This window comes from Mytilus galloprovincialis, chromosome 14 (genome assembly GCF_965363235.1).
Source record: "Mytilus galloprovincialis chromosome 14, xbMytGall1.hap1.1, whole genome shotgun sequence".
Lineage (NCBI taxonomy): Eukaryota > Metazoa > Mollusca > Bivalvia > Mytilida > Mytilidae > Mytilus > Mytilus galloprovincialis.
This window is the reverse complement of record NC_134851.1, coordinates 58,540,868-58,565,764: the sequence shown is the minus strand read 5'-3', so window position 1 is coordinate 58,565,764 and position 24,897 is coordinate 58,540,868. Positions and strand designations below refer to the sequence as shown.

The window sequence follows — 24,897 nt, the reverse complement described above, 5'->3', positions numbered from 1 at the left end:
TTTCTTTCTTTATCACAATGATTGTCCTTAACTTTATAAAACAAAATGTATATAAGATCTAGAAAAAAACTGAACAGAAAAAAAAATATCAGTTATACAAAATACAAAATTAACAACAATAGTTTTTGTCGTGAATTCAAAACTCGACTACAATGTTGGAAACTGTCCCTTGTTGCATAAAGGCAAAGATGAGTGTATCTTATTGTGTCTTGTATTGAAGATTAATGCAAATCAATATGAAATACTTTATCTACATCTCTGAATGTTAAATGTTATCTTTTTGTTTGCACTGCATTTTTCCATTACATATAATTATCCTCAGATTATTTCTCAAAAGTCACATTTTTTATTACTTTTAATCAGATAAATCCAAGTTCCTGCTATTTAGTGGATGACAGCAACTGCACAGTGTTTCCCAACGCTGATGGAACATTTTCATCATTCCAACTGACACTAAATGGGCATTATGCAGTAAATGGCGAGGATATGTCTTCTACTGGGAATGAGCTAGTGTCTTCTGTAAATACTGCAAGTTCGTCACAGTTTTCATTTGCAAGGAACAGATCCACAACTGTTTCCCCGTCTCGCTTGCCAACTTTCCAAAGACCTGGAAAAAGCTACTTACGGTATTTGTATATTTATGCTTCTTATATTATAAATACACATGCCCTTCAATGTGACTTCTGTAACAACACAGCTAATTGAACCAATGTACTGGTCAAAGAAGGTGTGAGAGACTAACAAATCAGTGATTTCAAATACTGTGAGTTTAGTAAATTTTTTTCGTTCCACTTCTTGGTGTCACTTCTTAAAAGCAATCAATATACCAGTACCAACAGTTAAATTTTTATTAAGACAAATTAATTAACACAGTGTCATTTTATAGCCATTGGAAATAACATGTGCCCCTTATAATTTTTTTTAGACATGTCTAATTTACTAATAAGAATTATTCAGATCACAATAGTTATAAATCAAAAGTTTCAAATTATTTATTTAAAAGCACTTTATCTACAATCAAATTCACCTACAGTGAAGTTTCTACCTATATGTGAACTAGAACATGTTACCGATTCACACTTTGTATACAGTGAGTTACTGAAGTTTACATGCGTTTCAGTCGCCAAATACTATTAAAATCAATAAATATTGTATTCTAACAGAGTTCATATGTTAACACTATGCATCCAAAACAAGAGTGCACCTGCATCTCGCTTGGTTTTCTTATCATTGAATTTATGTTAAAATCGGTAAAATGATGCCATAAGTGAGTGGGGTGTTGCTAAACGGCGGAAACGGAAAACGGAACGGATTACGGAACGGAAACAGTAAACGGAAACAGAAAGAATTGACATCTTTTCTTTTAATTTTATCTACATAGGCATGTTTTATATAGTATGTCACATGTTCACAAGAAGAAAAAAAACCAGAGGAATGAATTTAAAATAAAAGATTTCAAAGCATAAAGTCTTGAAATAATTACAAGGAGATGATGAGACTATGTTTTTGAAATATTTGATAAAGTCATTTGTACGTAGTTCATGCTATTCAGGATAGTCTGTTCGACTTTTCTTTTCTTTTTTTAAATTTTGATCAATGTCAATAAGATAGCAACCAAACAACACGAAACAAATCTCTATGGGCCTATACAAGATTGAAATCGGCCTTGATTCTATAAATCGAATGTTTTAGTAATAAACTTGGGGGAAATCCTTTGCATCAGTTTTCTTCTTTGTTTTTTTTTTAATTGCCTTGAAACAAAATTAGTGATGTGGTGTATCTTGTTGCGTTGTTCTGCATTGGTGATTTTCGTTGTATCTTTTCTTGTATAATGGAAAGAAAACCTAAAAGAAACCTAATAGGACAATGGTGTATGGACAAAATCCGATATGGAAACTACAATAGAAACTTGTATATACTTTAGTTTTATGAAGAAAAAAATGACAAAATCTCTCACTATACAAAGCCTTTCTCAACATTTACGATACTCAAGGATTTGTATAGTAAATCCTTGCAATACTGATGTATGTTCAGTGTTTGGTATTTACATAGGAAAAGCATTATATCTCCTAGAATTTAAATCAATTAATACGAATTGATGTGCAAAAAGTGGCGAACAATTAGTAGCCTACATGGATATATACTATTTGCACAGTGCCCTCACGAAGTTTTTTGTAGTCATGTCCCAAGTTTTTCAAAAACAAATTGTTCACGCTACTTTTTAAATATCTTGCTTAATTCTTCTCTGAAAATTCAATATCTCTCAAGTAGCCGTGAATTTTGTTTCATAATATTATACTAAGTGAAAATAGTGTCACTAATTCAGTATTCTGTTTTACTATATTTATAGAAGAAAACATCTAGAATGATAGGCGGAAAATACCAAAGGGTTATTCAAACCCAGAAGTCGAAAACAAACCGTCAACGCCATTACTAAAAAAGAAAAAAAAAAGGCCAAAAAGACCAAAAGACAAACAGACAAACAATTGTACACAAAACACAACATATAAACTAAAGTTATCTACACACAGTCGATAGTCAATGTAGGCCTTGTGTAGGTTAAGTGTACACAAAACTAGGCATTTAGGACATTAGTTTTACCGTGTATATATTTAAGGAGGAAACTATTTTTGAGTAAAATTGATATTTTTGATAATTATTAGTATAGTTCTTTACAGAAATTGTTGTCTAAATTTTACAGGTTTTTTTTGTTAAAAACAAATTCACGTACTTTATTAACCCCTGATTCAAAGCAGCATCATTGCCGAACCCATAAGGCAGGAACCAATTGATTTTCGGGGGGGGGGGGGGCTATTATAGTTGAGTATAAAACATAAAGGCATGGGGGGGGGGGCTATTATAGTTGAGTATAAAACATAAAGGCATGGGGGTGGGGCTATTATAGTTGAGTATAAAACATAAAGGCAAGGGGGTGGGGGTGAGCTATGGATTTTGTTTTGGAAACAAAAAATGTTTCCAGTTTTTGGCCCTGAAAAAAAAATTGTTTGTTTCAGCCTCAGCTGCCACTATATATGTATAATGCTAAAATTGATTTCGACTTGTCACCAAAATTTGTCCTGGAAAAATCAATAGCCCACGCCCCTCTACCCCCCCCCTTTTCCCTCCCTAAAAAATGAAGTAAATAGTTGCTGCCTTATTCATTTGAAAAGGTCTTCCCGAATCGACTTGACGTACATAGAAATATTTGCCACGGGTCTTTACTCAAACAACGATTCACGCATAAATGCATGACTAAAAATAGTGTGGGGTAAATGATAGGTTTGTCTAGTATCTCAGATCCGTTAAATAACACTTAAAATAAATTAAAAAAAACGTGACCCTATTCTTTTACCAAATACTCCTTGGAGAAGAAATACCATTTGAAACAAACAGAAAAGATAAAAATTTAGAGATCCCTAATAACTCAATCCTTTTTTTCGGCTGTAAGCACGCTGCTGCAGCTAACGTTTTCTAGTGCGTAATCGAGACATCTCTAGTATATTCAAACTACTGCAAATTATAAAAATGGCTTTCATAAAGTAGTAACCACTTAACTTAAAAAGGGGGAGGGTTATTTTTTTTTTATCTGAGTAAGATTTTTTTTTCGCGCGTACGTTTTTATTCCTTTTTTTTTCGATGCTGGTGATCAAATACATTTTTTTTCAATATTTAACACTATAATGTATGGGGAAACTCTTTGATTCAGAATATTTCTTTTATCATCTGTATGATCATTTTTTTTTTTATCAAATTGGGGATCGGAATATTTCATTTCCCCCCCCCCCCCCCCCAATCTTATGTACAGGTAGCTAAACAAGGTGTATAGATGTGAACAAATGTAATGTGAAACCAGTGCACACTACACTAAACTAATTGTAAACATGTTTCCTCTACACGGCGTTTGGTGTGAACACGGCCATAGACATATTCATTCACACAAGATAAATATTGAAATTTGAAAGTTACTTTTAATTTTGGTAGTTTTTAATGATTTTGGTGCTATGTCAAGACAACTGAAAACTCATTCTGCTCTGTTCTTTTTTATGACGGAAATGATACTTTATTTCACACTATGCATCTGATCATTTTGATGTTTCTATTGGCCATACACCCGCTTTTTTCAAGATATCACTGATATCATTTACTTAATAACACCTGACCAGAACAGTTCCTTGAGATACACCAGAATCAACGGTCTGTTGGACCTGTTTAATGTTGTTCAATTTACCACGACTCTTTGCTTGCGGAAGCATAGGAATGAGTAAATCCAACATTGCATGTGTTTTACCTGGTTTCCTGTAGCTGTTTAATTTTGATTTAATAGTTTATATGGGGCGTTTTCAAAATATGAAATAAATATATCTGTAAAAGAGGGACGAAAGATACCAAAGGGACAGTCAAACTCATAAATCTAAAACAAACTGACAACGCCATGGCTAAAAATGAAAAAGACAAACAGAAAAACAATAGTACACACGACACAACATAGAAAACTAAAGAATAAACAACACGAACCCCACCAAAAACTAGAGGTGATATATCAGGTGCTCCGGAAGGGTAAGCAGATCCTGCTCCACATGTGGCACCCGTCGTGTTGCTATGTGATTACAAATCCGGTAAACAGTCTAATTCGGTAGGTCATGTAAGGTGTTCTTAACGATTTTTTGGCGCAATACATGTAATTGCAACTGCGACATTAACGTAAAGGTATAAAAAGAAGATGTGGTAGGATTGCCAATGAGACAACTCTGCACAAGAGACCAAAATGACACAGAAGTTAACAACTATAGGTCACCGTACGGCCTTCAACAATGAGCAAATTCCATACCGCATAGTCAGCTATAAATGGCCTCGAAATGATAATGTAAAACAATTCAAACGAGAAAACTAACGGCCTTATTTATGTACAAAAAATGAACGAAAAACAAATATGTAACACATAAACAAACAACAACAACTGAATTACAGGCTCCTGACTTTGGAAAGGCACAAACATACAGAATGTGTCGGGGTTGAACATGTTAGAAGGATCCCAACCCTCCCCCTAATCTGGGACAGTGGTATAACATTACAACATAAGAACGAACTATATAAATCAGTTGAAAGGGCTTAACTCACCAGATGGACACAAATACACTTGAAGTGGACGTGGCCGGGTACTTGTACATCCCAACAGCAAAAAGACACTAGGTAGTACTCGCAGTTAACTGACAGCTAGTTCAAAGCCACTAACAATCAACAAAAAATCATGCATCCAAGACGTAACCATTGAAGGTACTATAATAATCTAGAAGATAACGCATTATGTTGGAGCATACTATATGTTGCAGCATCCTACAGTGAATGCATGTTTGAGATACTTGAATAGCGGAAATGCACAAATGTCTCCTGTTGTCCATTCATCACGTATCATGCTGGAATTGATGATTATTGAAAAAAATGGTGAATAATAATATGATAACTGCTAATTCATTTTATATTTTTTTTTACATTCTACAAGTGTGGACACAGATGAGTGTGGATAGTATGTATGGATGTTTGACAGTGTCTTATGACAAAATGAGTTCTATGTTTTTTCTATATGGTGTTATTAACTATGTTGCACGATGACAACCAATCTGAGCATTATGAGTGTTATTTATTAAATTTTTTATGCCCCCACCTACAATAGTAGATAGGCATTATGTTTTCTGGTCTGTGGGTCCGTTCGTTCGTTTGTCCCGCTTTAGGTTAAAGTTTTTGGTCAAGGTAGTTTTTGATGAAGCTGAATTAGACTTTTGACCCCAATTTCACGGTCCATTGAACATAGAAAATGGAAGTGGGAGTTTCAGGTTAAAGTTTTTGGTCAAAGTAGTTTTTGATGAAGCTGAATTCCAATCAACTTGAAACTTACTACACTTGTTGCATATGATATGATCTTTCTAATTTCAAAACTCATAACTGCTCCAAAAGTAATCTGATAGAATTTCAAGCATTTTAAGCCAATATTATCAACATCTACTAATGAGTCTTAATATGTCTACATATCTAAAAAGTCATAGTATTCAAAAGGTAATGCAAAATTATTCCTTTTCATTTTTTTTGTTATATGGATACACATTTGAGTGATACATGTACCAATACAATATATGTTGTGGTATGAAAGTGCAGTAATTAGCATTTACTGTAACTATGTTAATTCACACAAATTGAAAAATAAACAAATGAATGGACCAGATGCTCCGCAGAGCCCAGCTTTATACGACTGCAGAGGTCGAAGCCTGAACAGTTGGGGCTAGTATTGACACAACATTCAAGCTGGAAACAGCTCTGAGTTTGAATTGTGATTAAATAGATGACACAGCTTAGGTTTCTGACACAGAATGAATGTGGTCTAATGAACTTAAATATTTGTTTTGCTTTTGTGTTAGGAGCAATTCACTATGCTGCTGAATATTAATCCTTTCAAACAAAAATATCTAAAGAAATTTTCTTTTTAATTTCTGAAATGAGAAACATTTAGAGGAGACAAACTTCAGTTAAGAGATCAGAAACTAAAAAAATGTATAATTTTTCCATTTGTAAAAGGGCATACCCTAGAAAGTGCTTGCAATCACTGAATGGTTATTAATGACTGCTTTAATTTATCAGTTGGTAATAAAGTGAATATTGCATTGTATATTGTATAATTGATTTAAGTTGACTGAACAAAGAAAGATAACTCCAATTTTCAAAGAAGATTTCATAAAGCATTGGTATTAGGTAATTCAAGAACCATTCTGGACAAACTCCAATTAAGGGTCTTGAATTTACAAAAATGTTTGTTTTTGGTCCGTAATTATTAGACTGTTTGTCCCATAACCCACACAATATATCCGAACCTTCTACTTATGGTATTAAACATTGTGGTACAATTTCAGAACAATTGAAATACTTATACACAACTTTTTAAACCGACACTAGATTAAAGCTTGTTTTGGGCACCTTTGTACCCCTTATTCCTAAACCTTAAGGACCATAACCCCTAAAATCAATCCCAAGCTTCCTTTTGTGGTTATAAACGTTGTGTTATAATTTTGTTGATTTCTGTTGACTTATAATAAAGTTATTATCCAGAAACCATCTTTCGGACAGGATACCAATTTACGACCCCAAATTTTTTGTGGTTGTATAAAAATGTTGAACATGTGCAATGAAGTATAGTTTTAGAAATCGATTAGGGAGCTACCATTTGATTTTTATGGGGGGGGGGGGGCTAGGATGAAAAATTTTGTCCTGCTTTTTTTTTAGTTGTAATCTCTGTCCTGCCTTTTTATTTTTCAGTCTATTCGGTCCTGCCTCTTTTTTTCTTAGCTTATCCTGACTTTTTTACAACAATTGTCATCCTGCCTTTTTTTTTTTGCCAAGTTATTCATCCTGCCTTTTTTTTTTACTCAAAATCCTGTCCTGCCTTTTTTTCAAATTTCATCCTAGCTCCCCCCATAAAAATCAAATGGTAGCTCCCTTAGACTGGATAGGCCTTATAATTTTTTTCCCTCCTAATTGAAGGACCGTTTACACTCAGGGCCGAGTCATCAGCAGGCAATACAGATGTATTAAAACAACCTAGCATCATATTGCTAGTAGTGGGAGTAGCATTGTCCGGTAAATTTGTTCCCACTTTTTTTTATAAAATGTATGGTTCAAATCAAAATAGAATGCTTTTATCTCCTGAATACTTACATGGTACATAGAGATGATACTACTTTGACAAATCCTTGTCCATTAGAGTTGTCTGCCAAATCTTAATTTCACAAAGAATGAATTGCATAACAATGAACTGAGCTCAAAGCAAAGTACTTTAATAATACACTTAGACAAAGAGCTAAATCCAGTGATATACTTTGTACTACAGGTCCTTCATGACCATCCATCCACCCAAACCATATCTCAATAACATTCCATACTACATGATTGGATTCAGAAGTCCTGAAAAAGACGTGACTTTTTTTATCTTGTTTTAAGTATATATGCACAGGTTAAACCTTTATTGTGGATATAATCATTCAGTATCTAGCAACTATCAATTTGCTTCATGCACATATTGATATAGGTTGATTGCTCCTCTGTTGGAAATTAGAACACACCTCCATCTAATTTTAGTCAACTGACGAAGAAAAATTCAAAACTATATAAAATGTTATCTAAGACTTGTCAGTGTCTATTTCCTTTGCCACTGAATAAGATTCCATATTTACAACCAATGAAAATCAAATATCCCTCTAATAGAATTAGCATTGAAATCGTTTTCTAAAATGGTAGTTATGTGGAACCTAGAACTAAAAAAATTGAAACAATATATCTTAAATATTTCAAATGCATGTACATTTAATAATTCTCCAAAATTCACTTTATTTTTCCTTTTTTGGTTTTCTGTTGGAGACTGTATAATGACCTCTATGTAGCCTTTTCAACTTATAAAAGGGGGGATACATTTCCATAGAATTAAACTTTTCTGAAAGAATTGATTCCATTTATTTTCAATAAACAATAAATATTGAAGTCTATAACAGGCATCTAGGAACAGGCTCAACATTATTTCTAAACATGTATTAATATATACCAAAATGTGGACAAACCTACATTAAATATTCTACTTCAACGACTTTAATTAGTGGAGTAGATCAAATTAAAAAGTCACAATGGTTAAAAACTCCAATGGCAGTCTTTCCTGCTAAAATCTTGATGTGTAGAATGTGATATACCATTTTTGGGTCTATATACTGTCCTTTAAATTTAGGTCATTTTGACACGGCAAAATATGAAAAAAAATGTAAACTATGGTCTGGAAAGCACACAGTTTGTGATATTTTAAGGTATCTTTACTAAGAAAACCTGCAAATCTCAGTGGCAGATCCAGAACTTTTCAAAAAGATGTGGGGGCTCTGATGGACCAGAGGGTTGCCCACTCCCATCAAGCTTCAATGATTTCTTACATATATGTCATAAGCTAAATTTCCCCCACCTCCTTGGTCTGTCTATGCATCTGTTTATCGTTCTGCGAAATAGTACTAATACTAATTTTTCCCCTCCCTTACCTGGCCCTAGAAAGTTGCTTACCTTTGTAAACATTTTATAATTATAGTCAGGTATATATTGATTGAGAGTAACTTACATAGTAGTTAATGGGACTCTTTTTCACACGGTTCTGTGAAATATAATACGGCAAATATATACCCGTACATACTATCCGCATAACACAGAAATCTGATAGATTTTCACTCCTCTGGGAAAAATCAACCTGTGAAATGAAATACCATGCCTGGAAAAAAATTACCGGGACAAATTATCCTCAGGATAAAATATCACAGAGGACGAAATAAACCGTTACATTACATGAGAAGCCGGTTTGGTTACAAATAATTATGTCACGTGAAGGCGCACTGACGTCACAATTTGCATTAATTTTGCAATACACTACAGTTCACTCATACAGAACCCATTATCATGCAAACATGCAACGTGAATGTGATTGGTTATCAAATAATACAGAATTTATGCACGTACAGTTAATATAGAAGAAATTAGTTCATCAAGTGTGAGTTCGTGATCTTGTGGTTAAGACCGATGGCTACAGTGCTGAAAGTCCTGAGTTAGATTCTCACTTGGGGTGCTAAAAATATCAGTACATCAGAAGGGTAATTTTCACCCTCTCACACACATCTTTGTTAATGTTCCGGGATTGTTGAAAACTTGCATATTCATCAATATTTGATTTTGTGGTTTTAACAATCCAGACAGACAAATAGCAATAAGGTGTTTAGGAAAACATGACCTAAAACCTCCTTCATATATGACAAAAATACATGGGAACTCATATTGAATGGTCAAATGTGTTCAATATGAAAATTGAAATTAAGATGGTAAAATCAAATATTAGCCGTTACTGTAAATGGACTTAAAGTATGACTTTTCAGCAAATTTAAAGGGAAATGACACGGAAGGGGCCAAATAGTGTTCAAGGGGAGCAAATGCTATTTAAATTAGTATGCAGGTTTTAAATATAGAGGGAAGTTGAGTCATCTTTTTGGGTGAAGTTAAATACTGACTAGTGTGTGGTTCTCATTGGGTCTAAGCGTGACCAATATTGACAATTTTTCGCAAACGTGAAAGTCAAATTATTGTGTCATGAAAACGGGAAATGAGGTCTGTCGTGAAAACGGGAAATGGGGTTCTGCAGGACCCCGGAAATGACAAAAAAATGAAAATTGCTCATGTACATAGTGTAAGCGGGATATGGGAATCTGACAAAACAGTAAGTGGGATCTGGGATCAGAACCCCCCCCCCCCCCCCCCACCCCAATGAGACCCCCTTATGTAGATTTACCTTCTAATTCTATATAAAAAAAACACAACTAAGAACTACGTTTAATTCACTTTGACTACTGATATGCAAACCTAGAAATATAGAAATATAGAAATATTTCATAAAATAGTGATTGAAAGATTCATAACACTTTGAAAGGATAATTCAGACACGTGTTACGCGGGGAGCATGTTTTAAATTTGTTTACAAATAATAATGTCACGTGATCGCGCACTGACCTTAAGTTGCATCGCCCTTACAATTCACTTATACATGACCATTTTCATGCAAACATGCAACGTGAATGTGATTGGTTATCATATAATACAGAAATAATGCATGCACAGTTTAAGAAGAAATTAGTTCAATAAATCGATGCGATTTTCACTTTTGACACGAATAGGTCGGGTTGACATTACTGTCATCGGAGATAATATTGAGATAAATGGGATAAAACGGACCGTCAAAAAGGTCTAGAGGAGCACATCAGTAGAACCTTAACATTAATAAGTAATACTTACCAAAATTTCTCTAATTAAAGAACTATATAACTGAAATTTCACAAAGATAACGGTAAACATTTTGTTGATGGTGATGATGCTATTATCGATCCGTTGAATTCAGGGTCAACGGAATTTTTTGCGTTGCGTTTAAATCATTGAGGCCATCTATTTTTATTGCGGGTTCCACATATATAAATCGGAATTGAAGAAAAAATGGAATGTTGTTAGCAGAATCAAAACAGAAATGATGAACATTGCAACATTTTCAGCAAAATATAAATAGGATGGAGGATCTGTGTATTCACATTATTTGTAAAACTCTCCTTATTCATGTGAAGCGTGTGCTTTACATCGAGGCTTGCTATGCTTATCATTGACGCCACAGTACTTCAACCAATCAGACAATGTTTATTTTGGGCATTTGACTTTTTTAACTCAGATTTTGGAATATTTTAATCGAAATTATAGAAAAATGGAATGTTGTTAGTACATATAAAATAGAAAATGATGAATACTTTTAGCTAAAGATAATTTGGATGGGGGTTCTGTGTATTCACATTATTTGCACAACTCTCCTTACTGATGCCATATTTTGGAATTTCTGTGACCTAAATGGTTCGCGAAAATTAATATTTTTATATATAGTATAGTAATAACCTATTTCGTCTGGCCCTCATACTTTTTATGTATTGAATCAATATTCTAATTTTGTTTTCGTCCATACTCAAGTTATTATGTCTTTCCAATTTGGATGTAACGGTTTATTTAGTGGTAAATATTTAGTTGATGTCTCCTTAGTTGATACAATTATAGTGATATTGTAACGGAGGGAGTCGGTGACGACACCTTCCGGGACGTGTAGCGGCCAGTACTTCGCCCCTATTCGACCATTGGGATACCTGATATCAGATTATGGCTGAACAACAGACAATGATCAAACGAAACTATATTTTATTCACATATGTACAATAATTGCATGTATTAAACAAAGTCGGATATAAACAGGAGTCAGAAAACTTTCTAAACTGAAGTTCAAAAATAGAGTAATTTCAAAGGTAAAATGAAATTGAAGTTTTCAAAGGTAAAATGAAATTGAAGTGTTCTCAGAGTTAGTATTAAAAGTAAAGTAAATTTGCTTCGCGTTGTGTTTTTATAGTAGTGAGATTTGCACCATAAAGGGGTGACTAACTGTGGCGAACTGCACCGAAGTGGTGGCTAACTCTAAACTCAAGTGAACTGATACAGTCCGGCGAGTATTTGGAGGCCTGTGCAAGACCGACTCCGACTGAATATCAAATGATATTCTAAACTTGTCATTAAACAGGGTAACTTTAACTGAAACGGTACTGAAGAAAAGTTGAATAAATAAATATTCATAAAACATTATAAAAACATCGAAAGTTAAATACTAAAACAGTTAAATTAACAATCCTTACTTTTATCTTACTGTGTTTAAATAAAATTAAACTTAAAATAAAAATTTAAATACTAAATAATTAATCTGTCCAAATTAAGGGGAATTAACCTAGACACATCAAGGCACATCTATTACAATATATTCATTCAATGTTTTTGCTCTGTCATGGTCGTTTTCTGCTAGTACTAAGACCTGCTTTAGTCTTTAGTGGTATACTTTGAGAGTTCTTTTTTTAACTGACCTGGCCCTGCTAAGTGAGCTTTTCTCATCACTTGGCGTTCGTGGTCTGATTTTCGTCTTTGTTAACTTTTACAAAATGTCTCAGTCTCTGAAACTACTGGGCCAAATGTTATTGAACATATGTCTTCTAAGGAGTCGCCCGATAGTTTTGGTTAAACTTTGCAACAATTATCATCGGTGTATCTAGTTTAAAACTGTGTGAAAAACATGTCTCATCTGTCATCGGACTCGGACTTCTTTTAGAATTAGGTTTACTGTGTATTGCTTCATATGTGTTTCTTAATTCTACATTGGCTAGAGGTATAGGGGGAGGGTTGGGATCTCACAAAATATGTTTAACCCCCCCCCCCCCCTCCTTCCACATTTTTTCGCCTGTCCCAATTTCAGGAATTTCTGACCTTTGTTAGTCTAGTTTATATGTTTTGGAGTTTAGTGTGACGCCCATTTTCACTGAACTAGTACACAATTTTATTTAGGGGCCAGCTGATACCACCTCCGGGTGCGAGATTTTCTCGCTGCGTTGAAGACCAATTGGTGGCCTTCCGATGTTGTCTGGTCTTTCATCGGGTTGTTGCTTCTTTGACATTTTTCATTCTCAATTTTATCAGAATGTTGAGCTCTACCTTATGTCCATTCACGTCAAAACGGTCAAATGACTAGGAGTTATCGACCTTATTTGACGAATTTTCTCACTTACATGTTCGCCTGTTATATTGAAATATATGATAAATAGATAGAAATTTTTAATAGCAAAAATTACCAGCAAGATCTATAATAATTGATGTTCATAGTTCTTTTTTCCCTCCCCTTAAATTCCTTTTATATAAAAATTTCGTTCCGTTTCCGTTTCCGTTCCGCTTTCCGTTTCCGCCGGTTAGCAACACCCCCATGAGTGTTACCTAAACTTAAAGTTAACATTATCAATGTACTATAACAAAAAGGTCATGGTCAGATCATAGATGTAATACATCTATGGTCAGATGAACCAAGCAAGACAGACAGGCATTAACACCTATTACTCATAATAAGACAGAAATTAGCATTCCAAAAATTCGTAACTTCTTTCAAGTTGCCACTGAACCATGAAAAAGAGACCAATGACACTGTACATACGAAAACATCGTAACATAATACAATACATTATACAAAGTACGAAGCATTCATGTCGTCAACTTTCTAAAATATAAAGCTTAAAAACAGTTAGCTAACGCCGCCTCCGACGAATCAGCCGGTGTAACAGATAGAAAACTCAGGGTAACTTAGAATTAATAGAACAGAAGAAGGGGCAGTAGCATATATTTTGGGTATATTTAGAACACAGAGCAGATTTCCCCGGCACCATTTTCCAAAATAAAACCCCTTCAGTTTCTTCTATGTGCCTTCGGGCTTTATGTTTTGAATTGTAGTTTCACTTTCCATATTAGGTATTTATTCTAATGTAAGCTCCGCGTGGTAAAAATCACGTGATGCAGGAATATAGTATCTTGGAGTTAGGCTACTTCTTTCTTTGCGAGTGGGGACTCCCAGCAAACAACATGCATGTATATATCGGCATTGGAAATGTTCTTACTAAATAAATAAAGTTGCCTGTCCGGTACATAAATAGATCGGTTAGAAAGCAAGGTTTTGGTTAGATTGAAAACCTTAATTCGAGGGTTGAAAATAGAGAGCACGAAAAAAGAAGTGGGAGGTGTTCAAAAGGGAATATTTTTATCTTATGAATTCTACATTTGAAAGATTTTGTTTTATTTCATTAAAAGAGAGAAAACAAATGTTAGACAAATTGTGAATGGTCTTTCCTCTTTTTTCAAGTTACCTATGTCGACCTTTCTGCGACAAAAGTCGCAGTCTCGACAAAAATTAGGTCAAGTTCCGGTAATTCATGCTGGACAGACATATAAACCTTACAGTAACTTTATTCCAGTATAAGTACATTAGATGTATGTTTCATTGTAATACGTTATTCTGATTGGCTATCTGCACACCACGTGTTATTCCTAACCACTCGCATTACACAATACAACTTATCATTGATGACAACACGAGGTTTCACAATGAAATGCACAGGTGATTTCAATAATAAAAAAAAAAATATTCTTGTTTTCATAATCTTAGCTAAAAAATGTAATTATAAGTATTGAGTGCTTCTTTTTGTAACTTTATAGATGTTGTGAAAGCGTTGACCGTGCGCACATTTCCGCGCTTTATACAAGAATAACACTTCGATACCACAAAATTGTACATTGACCAAAGAACGATAAAATGAGATCAAGGTCATATGCTGCTGTCTAGAATGACGTGTTTACCTTAGTTATCAATCATGTTATAATGAAAATACAGATGACGCATTACTAGTACTTATTGTACTAAACAACAGACAATAACACAATAAATGCCTCACCGAGCACAGCATGATACGACCGCAGAGGTCGAACCTGGAACTGTTGGGCAAGTTTTGATACAGTATTCAACCTTGATTCTGTCTACAATCGGAATGTGATGACTTTGTTACATAACTTAGGTTTCTGACACCAAAAAATTGCGGTCAATGTCTAAGAAAATTGAAATGGGGAATCCAATTTACCTTGAATGATGTAATATCCAAAAGATTCAGTAGAAACAAACTTTTTAGTTTAGATAAAACAAATTAAAATCTTGGATCCTTCAAACTTTTATATGGAGTCATTTGTAAATAGGAGCAGAAAAAAATAATATCGGAAGCCACCATAAGATCCAGCCTTTCCTACGAGAAAATTTATTTGTTTTTGATAAAAAAAACCAAAGTGTAATGTTGTACCATTTTGACCTCAATGTAAAAAAAAAATGAAAATAGGGCCCAATATTGAAAACAAAACTGCAAAGTGAGAACACCTAAACATCTTGAAAACAACAACAGATGAGTAGAAACTATATAGAAAGCTAACATGATTAGATCAGAAATACTAAATACAAAATACAAAATGCGCGAAGAAATACCACGGGAACATGTTTATGATTTTGTGAACCAAGAAATACTGTCTGTTATTCTAGCAAGGTTGCGCTGAACAAATTAAATTCCCAAGTCTGTATACCAGTAAATTTTTAAAAAGGCTACCATTGATGCCTTACGGGAACTGTATTGCATATGGAAATCTACCATACCTACATATGTACGTACAAAAATCTACATGCAAATGACCGAATTATGAAGTCAATTACTTTATTCATATCAGTTATTTCTTTTGCATGACGTGTGTATCAAACTTTTACACAAGTATATATATTACAGGGATCATTTGCATCGCTAGATTCATATAGTCTTGTCTTATTTCTCTTGTAGTCAAATTTACATAGGCTCAGTGCAGGGTTTAAATATCCTTTTAGACAGGACCGTTTTGGTGAAATTTAATACACACGAGGCAAATGTTTCTGATATAATAGCTAAATTCTCAGAGGCAGTGTACGAGGAACAGGACGACATTGAAGATTTTATATTGACAGATACGAAGGGCAATCAAATATTGGATACAGAGGCAACAAGAGGTAATACATAACAAAACTAGAAATAATGGTTGCTCTGTAGGCACTTACTGACAATTCTCTAATGACGCACAAATGACGTTCACTAAAACCAGAGTTTTTGACGGAAATGCATCGAACTTGACAGTTGTCTATTGAAATAGACACTTAAGTGTTTAAAAAGTGTCTAAAATCTTTCGTTAGATGAACCTAAAATTTGAGGCCAAATTTGACCCTTACCGGAACTACTCCTTTGATAAGATAATAAATAAAGGAGTAGGTCCGATAAGGGCTAATTTTGGCCTCAAATTTCAAGTTCCTCTGACCAAAGATTTTGAACTTTTTAAACTCATATAGTAAGTGTCAATTTTTGGTTGATTCTATTAGTTTACACTACAGGAAAGATTGTAACTGATTTACTCATTAAAAACGCCTCAATTTAAGCTTGAACATGAAAAATATATCAAATATGCCCAAAAAGTCACTTTTGATATTTTTTTTGCCAAACAATAGAAATGGCCACATCGATCCGTGTTCATTCTAAACCTTTAAATATGTCAAAAAGAACTGAATTTCAATATTAAGAATGAACACAAATGCAGCCATTTTCATTTAATACGGAAACCGTCTAACATTTAACTGAAATGCTTAATGTGTGAAGACTTCAGTAACTTAGCATGACTTTATGATGTTAGTACCCGATAAATGTGCCATGTTTTGTAGAAAAAAGCCCATATTTATGTAGCAGAAGCATTCTAATTTCCAGTAAATAACTGAAAGTTAACATTTTACCAATTCAGTAAAACTGCTATATTTTGGATCCAAAAAGGGGTATCTGATTTACTGGACTTACTCCTTTAGCACAAAAGGCGCAAGTTAGGGCATACTTCCAATACCGTTAAAGGTGGTCAATGTAGTTAAAAACTTAACTCATCGACCATTTAAAATGCCTGCTGTGGTGCCAAGGGATGCTGCGATTGGGAACACATTTCTTCTGAATCTGATTTCTCTGGTGCAATACTGAAATTTGATTTAAAAAGTGTGCGACAAAAGCAAGAAATAAACGAAATTTAAGAGTATAATATGTATTGTGTTTTAAACTTTGCCCATCCTGTATTTCAAATGTTTCTTTCGAGTATAGGACTAGGATATTGGAAAGGCAGTGCCCGGAAAATTGTTGGCCTTACTTTAACAGACTTTAACTCGTTTAAGAACTCAACATTGAGGCGGACAAGGTACGTTCCAGCATTCTTATATGATATTAATAAATGAAGATGCATGCAAGCATGTATGTGTAATACGTCATTAAGAGAGCAACCACATAACATGCTGACCAATGAATAATAGATATCAACACTTGTTCTTCGTCAAATATGTTAGTAGCAACTCAAGCTCGATATCGTCATGGGTAACAATATGTTTGAATAATGAATTATAATTTCAAATATGAAAGATTTGGTTATAAATTCCAAAACACCCCACGGATGTACGTAGATGAGGTTTTGTCATTTTTCTCAAATATTCAGACTACTTAACTTTGTAATATGACACAGAGTGGAATATTTTGTCCCATAACAGCCATTTTCTCCTCATTATTAACTTCACTAGCTCATAAAAGGTCATTTACCGAAATGTAAGCATATTCTAGATGTCTTTTCAATTAATTTGAGACCAAAATAATACAAATTAATGCAAATTTTAGGTAAAAATCCGAGTGAGTTCATTCCCACCATTTAAAAAATATTAAATATCTCGACAAGTATAAAAACGAAGATGTGGTATGATTGCGAATCAGACAATTGTCTATAGGAGACCAAAATTACACAGACATTCATTAATCATGATAATAGAATAAGAAGACAGGTCTCTCACAAGCAAACAACCTCTAACTGAAAAAATATAAGGGCACCCACTACAAGCACGGGGACAAAATCTACTGAATCCACACATCGCGAGTAACAAACCCTGCAGTAAATTAAAAAAAAGAGTAGATGTGGTATGATTGCAAATGAGACAACTGTCCACAAGACACCGAAATGACACAGACATTCATTAATCATGATAATAGATAAGAATAAATAGACAACTCTCTCACAAGCAAAAAACCTCAAACTGTAAAAAAAAATATAAGGTCATACACTACAAACACGGGGACACATTCTACTGAATCCACACAGCACGAGTAACAAACCCTGGAGTAAATATAAAAAAGAAGATGTGGCATTATTGCAAATGAGACAACTGTCCACAAGAGACCGAAATGACACAGACATACATTAATCATGATAATACAATAAGTAGACAGCTCTCTCACAAGCAAAAAAACTACTCCAATTGTTTAAAAAATACAAGGGCATACACTACAAGCATGGGGACACATTCTACTGAATCCGCACAGCACAAGGCTCCATAATCTATCAATATTTTTAGTTTATTTGGTTCGTTTATAAATAATTACATCAGATGTATCTTTCATTATAATACGTTATTCTAACTGCACATCAGTGTTATTCCTTAAGCAATTGAGTTACACGATAAAACCTAACATTCATGATAACACGACGTCCCAAAATAAAGTGCAGAGCTAATTAAAGAAGAAAATGACAAAGTTCGTGTTTTCATGATCCTAGCTAAAAAATGTAATTAAGTATTGAGTTTTTAATGGACAGGCATATTAATCTGTCAGGCGCGTAGCAACCCGTACGCAAAAACGCAGTTGCGTACACATCGAAAATTTCAAAAAAATAAAAATATGGTAAATCTAGTAAGAATTTAACTAAAGTAATGAAGTTAATAAAAAAAATATACAAATATGTTAATGATCACTTTGTAGCTATATTCCGTTCCGAAAACTAGTCTTCCCTTTTCATTTACGAAATCAGCATCGTGATTCTGTTGCTGATACAAACAATTTAAAATGGCTGAGTCCTCCGGGTGTCAAAACACAATTGTCACGTCTTCTATGCCTCCTTATCCTGACATTTTTTTCTGAAGATTCCAAAATAACTGATGAAATAAAATATGACATTTTTAAGAGACCATGGACATCAATTCATTCTTATGAAACTGAACATGTATCTACCTTTCGTCGATCATTTGATAGCAGAGTTGAATACAAGACTTCTGACAGCAGAGCCACGTTATGTCGCACAAAAGTTAATCCCACAATCATTGACCAACTTACTTTAGCTGTTGGGGACATAATCTTTAATGGAATGCAGATGATGCCCATGTTACAAAAGACGAATTTCAATATCGAAATTCGGAGATTGTTAAAAAATGGACTGGATATTTTGATAACATTCCTAACAAGCTGCAGGAAACATTAAATGTTATAAACCAAGGATACCCGGGAATCTTTCAGATACTTAATGTATTTGCATGTATGTCGGTCTCGACGGCAACGCGGGCAGAACGGTTCTTTAGTACCATGAGAAGAGTGAAGACCTAGTTTAGAAATACAATGAAAACGAATCGTTTATCTGGACTCGGTCTTTTGAACATATACTTAAAAAAAAAATTAAAACAGACACGGTTTTGAACATCTTTAGTAGAAAAAAAGAAAGGAAATGGGCATCGATTTTTCAGAATTAACTTTGAGAGAGAAAAAAAGCTGAAAAACACTGCTTGTTCACTCCTAAAATAAAACATAAAGATATTAGTCTGATTCGAATTTTTATTTATGTTTTTTCTCAATAAGAAAAATACCATTTAAGTTGCACAGTGTTGGCTTAGAAATTAGTTTGTTTTCTAATGTAAGGTGGGTTCAGCATGATTAGGTTACAAATAAAATATACCTATTTTAAACCACTACACATAAGAAAAGAAAAAACAAATGGGTAAGCCCAACAGTACGGGTTTCTTTGTTTTTCTCTGATTATTTATTTCCAAAGTTGACTTTTTTCTCCTGAAAGTAAGATTTCTGTGAGGTCATTTTAAGTCCTCGGAAATTGCGAGAATGCAGGATTTTGCACCATTTACCCCATTAACCTTGAGCGGCCCCCAAACCCCCGGCCGTCTGACTACCTTCTCCGTCATTGCGTACACATCAAAATTGCCTAGCTACGCCCCTGTCTGTGACAGGACTTTTCAGTTAAACTACATGTACTAGGGTTCAAAATCGTAACAATTCGCAGTCCATATAACATCTTCAAAATCTAGTATAAGTGATCAAAGGATATAAAGAGTAAAAGAGAAATTACAAAATTGATAAGTTAAGCTCAACGATTTCAACATTCTTATGACCAAAAAGGTTTTAGTTTTTTGTGTTTTTTTTGTTTGGGGTTTGTTTTGTTTTGTTTTGTTTTTTTTTTGGGGGGGGGGGGGAGGGGGTGTATAAAGCTGATACAAAGAGTGTTACAGTGTTGTAAATCTAAAAAATATAATTTCAAACATTAATATTGTCTCTTCCTACAGGATAACAGATCCCGAAGATAAAAAAAGAAAACTAGAGGACATTGAGGAGAAATTGAATGAAATATACTCTGCAGGAAAAAAACTGAAATCTATATCTGATGGAATTGATACAATATTTCGGCAGGTGTCTTCTCAGACGACCGTCAGATTGTCAGGGTTACAGTCGGAGGCAGTAAAAAATAGTTTTACATGCTTGATTTGCAAAGGTATTGCTTTCCTTATTTAAACATTTTTCGTAATGTTAGAATACGCAGGCAAACTTATTCCTTCTTTGCGAGTGATCTGCAAAAAGATGTGTTCTGTCTATGTGACGTTATCAGGCATTGTCGCCTTTTTTCAGGCGGCCACAATAGGAAAATTAGAGGAAAACAAGAAAAATCGACATCACGAAGAATTAGGGAAATATAGATTCTACCACTGCATCGAGTGTAATACGATATTTATCCACACGAGACAGCTTGCCAGAGCGTTTTAAATATTTAAAATTGAACTGTCGAGAGTGGAGAAATATCATATTACACGAGATTTGGTGGTGGAATCTGTTTCTCTGAGAAATATGAGCCTTTAAGAGGTTGTTGACGCTATGGCCTTGATGGCAGCTAGTGACACTGTCTATGAGATGCCCAGTGGTAAGCGTTTCAACTCCTTATAGTCTGTGGAAAGTATGACGTCTTGTGTGCATCGATACGCGAGTGTGGTAATTGGTATGCCTTAGAAGTGTATACATGTATATTTTCCTTTTCGTACTAGTGGTATTATTCGTCGTCCTTCCGATAATGCTACCTTATCGTTATCTGTTTTAAAGAACTTAAAGAACATCACTATTCTGGTTTCCTTTCTTTGTTGTTGCAGTGATTTTCATTTTTGGCGATCTATCATTTCTGTGACACTCACAGCCAGAGGGTTTGTACTTATTTGTTACATATCTGGTAGCTCTTCCTTGTATCCGTTACATTTTGTAGATCGCTTCTTTTGTTGCTTGGTCCCAAACAGCTGAAGCATAATCTTAATTGTTGTCTTACTTTAGTCCAATATAAGCTGGTCTATTGACTTTTATAGATGAAATTCAGATGTTTCTTAGCAAAATCCCAGTTGCAGAGATATTATTGTGTAACATGGATCGAACTAAATATTTATTCAATTAAATGATCATTGTAGGTAAAATCGATATATTTTGAAGTACATGTATCATTATATGTATTGCTATTTATAATAATATTATAATAAATGATAACCATGTTGTGTTGTAGATTTACTGAAGGAGCCAATGTTTGCTAAATGCTGCAGCACTATTGTAGGCTGCAAGGTTTGTGTGGAAGAGTGGCTGCGAAATTCAACACAGTGCCACAAATGTCGCAGTAGAGGTGCGAAGGATAAGGTATTCCCCATAGTGGGAATTGACGATGGTCTAGAGGTGCTGCAAGCCATTGTCTCTGAATAAGAAGGTAACATTTAAAGTACTAGTTTTATATATATATGTCCATAGCCTTTCGATTTTGTAATTCAGATAATATCTGTAAACTAAATATGATATTAAAATTAAGAGTACCAACGTCTACTTTTTATAAACTTACAGAAGCAATGAAAGTGTTTGAAGAAGAAAGTCATACTAATTTTGAATACTTAGTCTATAAAAGGTCTACGTCAATGAAAAAGAAACAATTATTGAAATATAGCCGAATTTTAACAACAAACTTGTCAATATCATATTCAAGGTTGTCTACCAATCGACATCCCAAAACCAGGAAATAGATATAGGAAGGTGTAGTATGATTTCCAATGAGACAACTCTCCATCCAAAAAAAAATGTGTAATGTCTTTTTATAGCTCTTTAAGAATAAACAGGCGTTTAGACAATATTCAGGGCTCTTAATAGTCCGCATGCAATATGTAAGGCTCGTAATAGTCCCTTGTTTAAATAAAATTCGGAAAGCAGAGACTATGCAAACTATTTACACCAATGTTTGCTTATTTACAGAATATATTCAGATTTCAAAAAGAAAATGTTTTAAACCACACCTGAAAGAGCTGCAACAAATAAACCAGTTTGGTGTGAAAGTTCCATTTAAAAACCATTATAAATTGCAATGAAACTAATTGCACTTTGTTTCTTGATTCTTGTAATTTGACTTCATTGCAGGATATGTGAAGAGGATTGGTGCAGAAGCAGTAACAATTGGTTGTAACCTTTATTTTTATTTTGGAAACACTGAGTTTCACACTAGTTATATACTAAAACCATTTAATTTGTTTATTTACCTTACGCTCATTGAGAGCAACGTTTATTTACAATAAATAGTAAATGGCAAGGTTGGTAAAATCTCGGGTTTTATGAATTGACAAGTCCAGAGGGAAATAATTGGAAAACACGGGTTTTACGAAGTTTTACTGAGCATTATAGGGTAATAAGACAAACTGGCATATATCTTTAAAAAATGATTTATAAATAATTGTATTTGTGTACGAGTTTTACATTTCATGTACCAGTGTATACATGTAGATCTGAGATACTTCTTTATCTGTCATTATAATTGGATATATAGCAATTCAAATGTACAATTAACTTAAACATGCAATAAAATGCATTTTTTTTAAAGTTTGTATTGTTGAAACAGGTAAAAAGTGCAAAGCTTGTAATTTTGCCTTCATAGGATTTGTGGAAACCAGAATGACATTGGATTTTCTAGAAATTACTCAGTCTGCCAATGGTTATATGTAAAAAAAAATAAACATTTAGCTATAATACTATCTTTACTATTTGTGTTAAAATAAGTCTAAACAATCATAATGCCCAGTATAAACCATTTCTAGTCGTATTGCCCAGCCTGTGATTTTCTGTAGCGAATATAGTATTACCTTGCCAACCCTGGTTAGTTTATATGTTTTTTTCTATTTGTAATACTTTTTTTTAAATTGTATATTTTACAGATGTAATTTATTCAGATAGAATAAAGTAAAAACACCGATTTTCCATTAGAAATATATGAATTTACCTTAAGTTTATGGTTATTTCTAAATATCATGTACCTTATAAAAAAATACTAATGTGGGAAAACAACATATCATGCAGAACTCTCAGCAGACTGCGCATTCACGGTACACAAATATCTCGGAAATATAACAATATGCAACATGTGTATTACATTTTAAGCTGGAGGCGCTCTTCTTGTAATGGTTTGTAAATATATTGTTTGTTAATTGCCATTCAAAACAATGTGGAGTATTAAAAAAAAAAAGAAAGAAAAAAACGGGCGCACTACGTTTGCGCGCATTTGGGGATTAAAAATTTTTACTATTGCGCGCAGCATTTGATTACATTTGCGCGCATTCATTTTACAGGTAATCTCAGGTAAAATTATAAATAAAACATATATTAAATTATAAATGACTATATCTTTTTTGTGACTATCAATTATTAATTTTGAAAATATTTTATTAATTCAAATCATATATTGAATTCTTAAACCAAGTTAAACTCCGTTATAGCTTAAGGTCAAGTTACAATAAATGGGCTATATCACAGATTTTCTTAAAATTTTGCATTTTATCACCTTTGACTTGTTGAATTGTATCTGAAAATCGAAAACAATATGCAGCTTTTTCTCTTTTCTCCCTGCCTTATGAGACTTATACTAACGGAAGGGTACTAATACTTGTAAACAAGTGAACAAATTAACAAATAAATAAGTATTGTTACCTGTATTTTTCCTTAAATATTACTGATTGAATTCTTTCAAAATAGATGCCTTTGGAGACTAAGACTAACGGAAGGGGTACCTACTGATACTTGTAAATAATTCAACAAGTTGATAAATAAATAAGTATTATTACCTGTATTTTATCTGAGTTTACTTGTCAAATAAATGCGGTAATGGAAATGCGAGCAAACGTAATGCACCGAAAAAAAACACATACATGTACTGTTGCACTAGCTAAAAAAGTCAGGTAAACATTTGTTTGAGACACAGTTACTGTCCTTCATATAGTGCGGATAGTGTATAACAAATGTTTCCAACATATTCTGAATCTATACCTTTGACCCCCACCTTTATATATTGAACATTAAATAGTGAAGGAGTAGCTTCACTAAGACCCCTTTTTTGGCCCCAAAATATAGCAGTTTTAGAAAATTATGAAAATGTAATCTTTAAGCTATATTTTGGAAATTAAAATGCTTCTGCTACATAAATATGAGCTGTTCTTGACGATACAATGCACAAATATCGCGTTTTAGCATCATTAAGTCATTCTAAATTACTGAAATCTTCAAAATTTTAGCATTTTGGTCATTTTTTAGACGGTTTCCGTCTAAAATGAAAGTGGCCGCATGTGTGTTCATTCTTTATATTGAAATGTAAGTTGTATTTGATGATAATATAAAACATATATAAAGGTTGAGGATGAACACGGATGCGGCCACATTCATTTCTGATAAAAAACCATTCTGAAAAGTGACGTTTTTTGGCATATTTGATAGATGTTTCATATTTAAGCTTGAA

At 33.7% G+C, this 24,897-nt stretch overlaps 1 protein-coding gene across 1 annotated transcript; it reads left to right on the top strand.

Annotated features, from left to right (window-relative positions):
• LOC143058959 (uncharacterized) lies at window positions 1-23,227 on the top strand. The gene is made up of 6 exons (XM_076232435.1): window positions 1-626; window positions 15,804-16,006; window positions 17,124-17,217; window positions 20,399-20,604; window positions 21,649-21,843; window positions 22,539-23,227. The coding sequence occupies exons 1-5, from the start codon at window positions 487-489 to the stop codon at window positions 21,837-21,839; spliced, it is 834 nt and encodes a 277-aa protein (XP_076088550.1). The 5' UTR covers window positions 1-486; the 3' UTR covers window positions 21,840-21,843; window positions 22,539-23,227.
• The last annotated feature ends 1,670 nt before the right edge of the window (window positions 23,228-24,897 follow it).

Excerpts from the sequence above, each read along its gene's own strand:
- LOC143058959 (XM_076232435.1), top strand. The coding sequence starts at position 487 with ATGTCTTCTACTGGGAATGAGCTAGTGTCTTCTGTAAATACTGCAAGT. Across the intron at positions 17,218-20,398 it reads TCAACATTGAGGCGGACAAG|GATAACAGATCCCGAAGATA; the intron begins GTACGTTCCAGC and ends CTCTTCCTACAG. Across the intron at positions 20,605-21,648 it reads TACATGCTTGATTTGCAAAG|ATTTACTGAAGGAGCCAATG; the intron begins GTATTGCTTTCC and ends GTTGTGTTGTAG.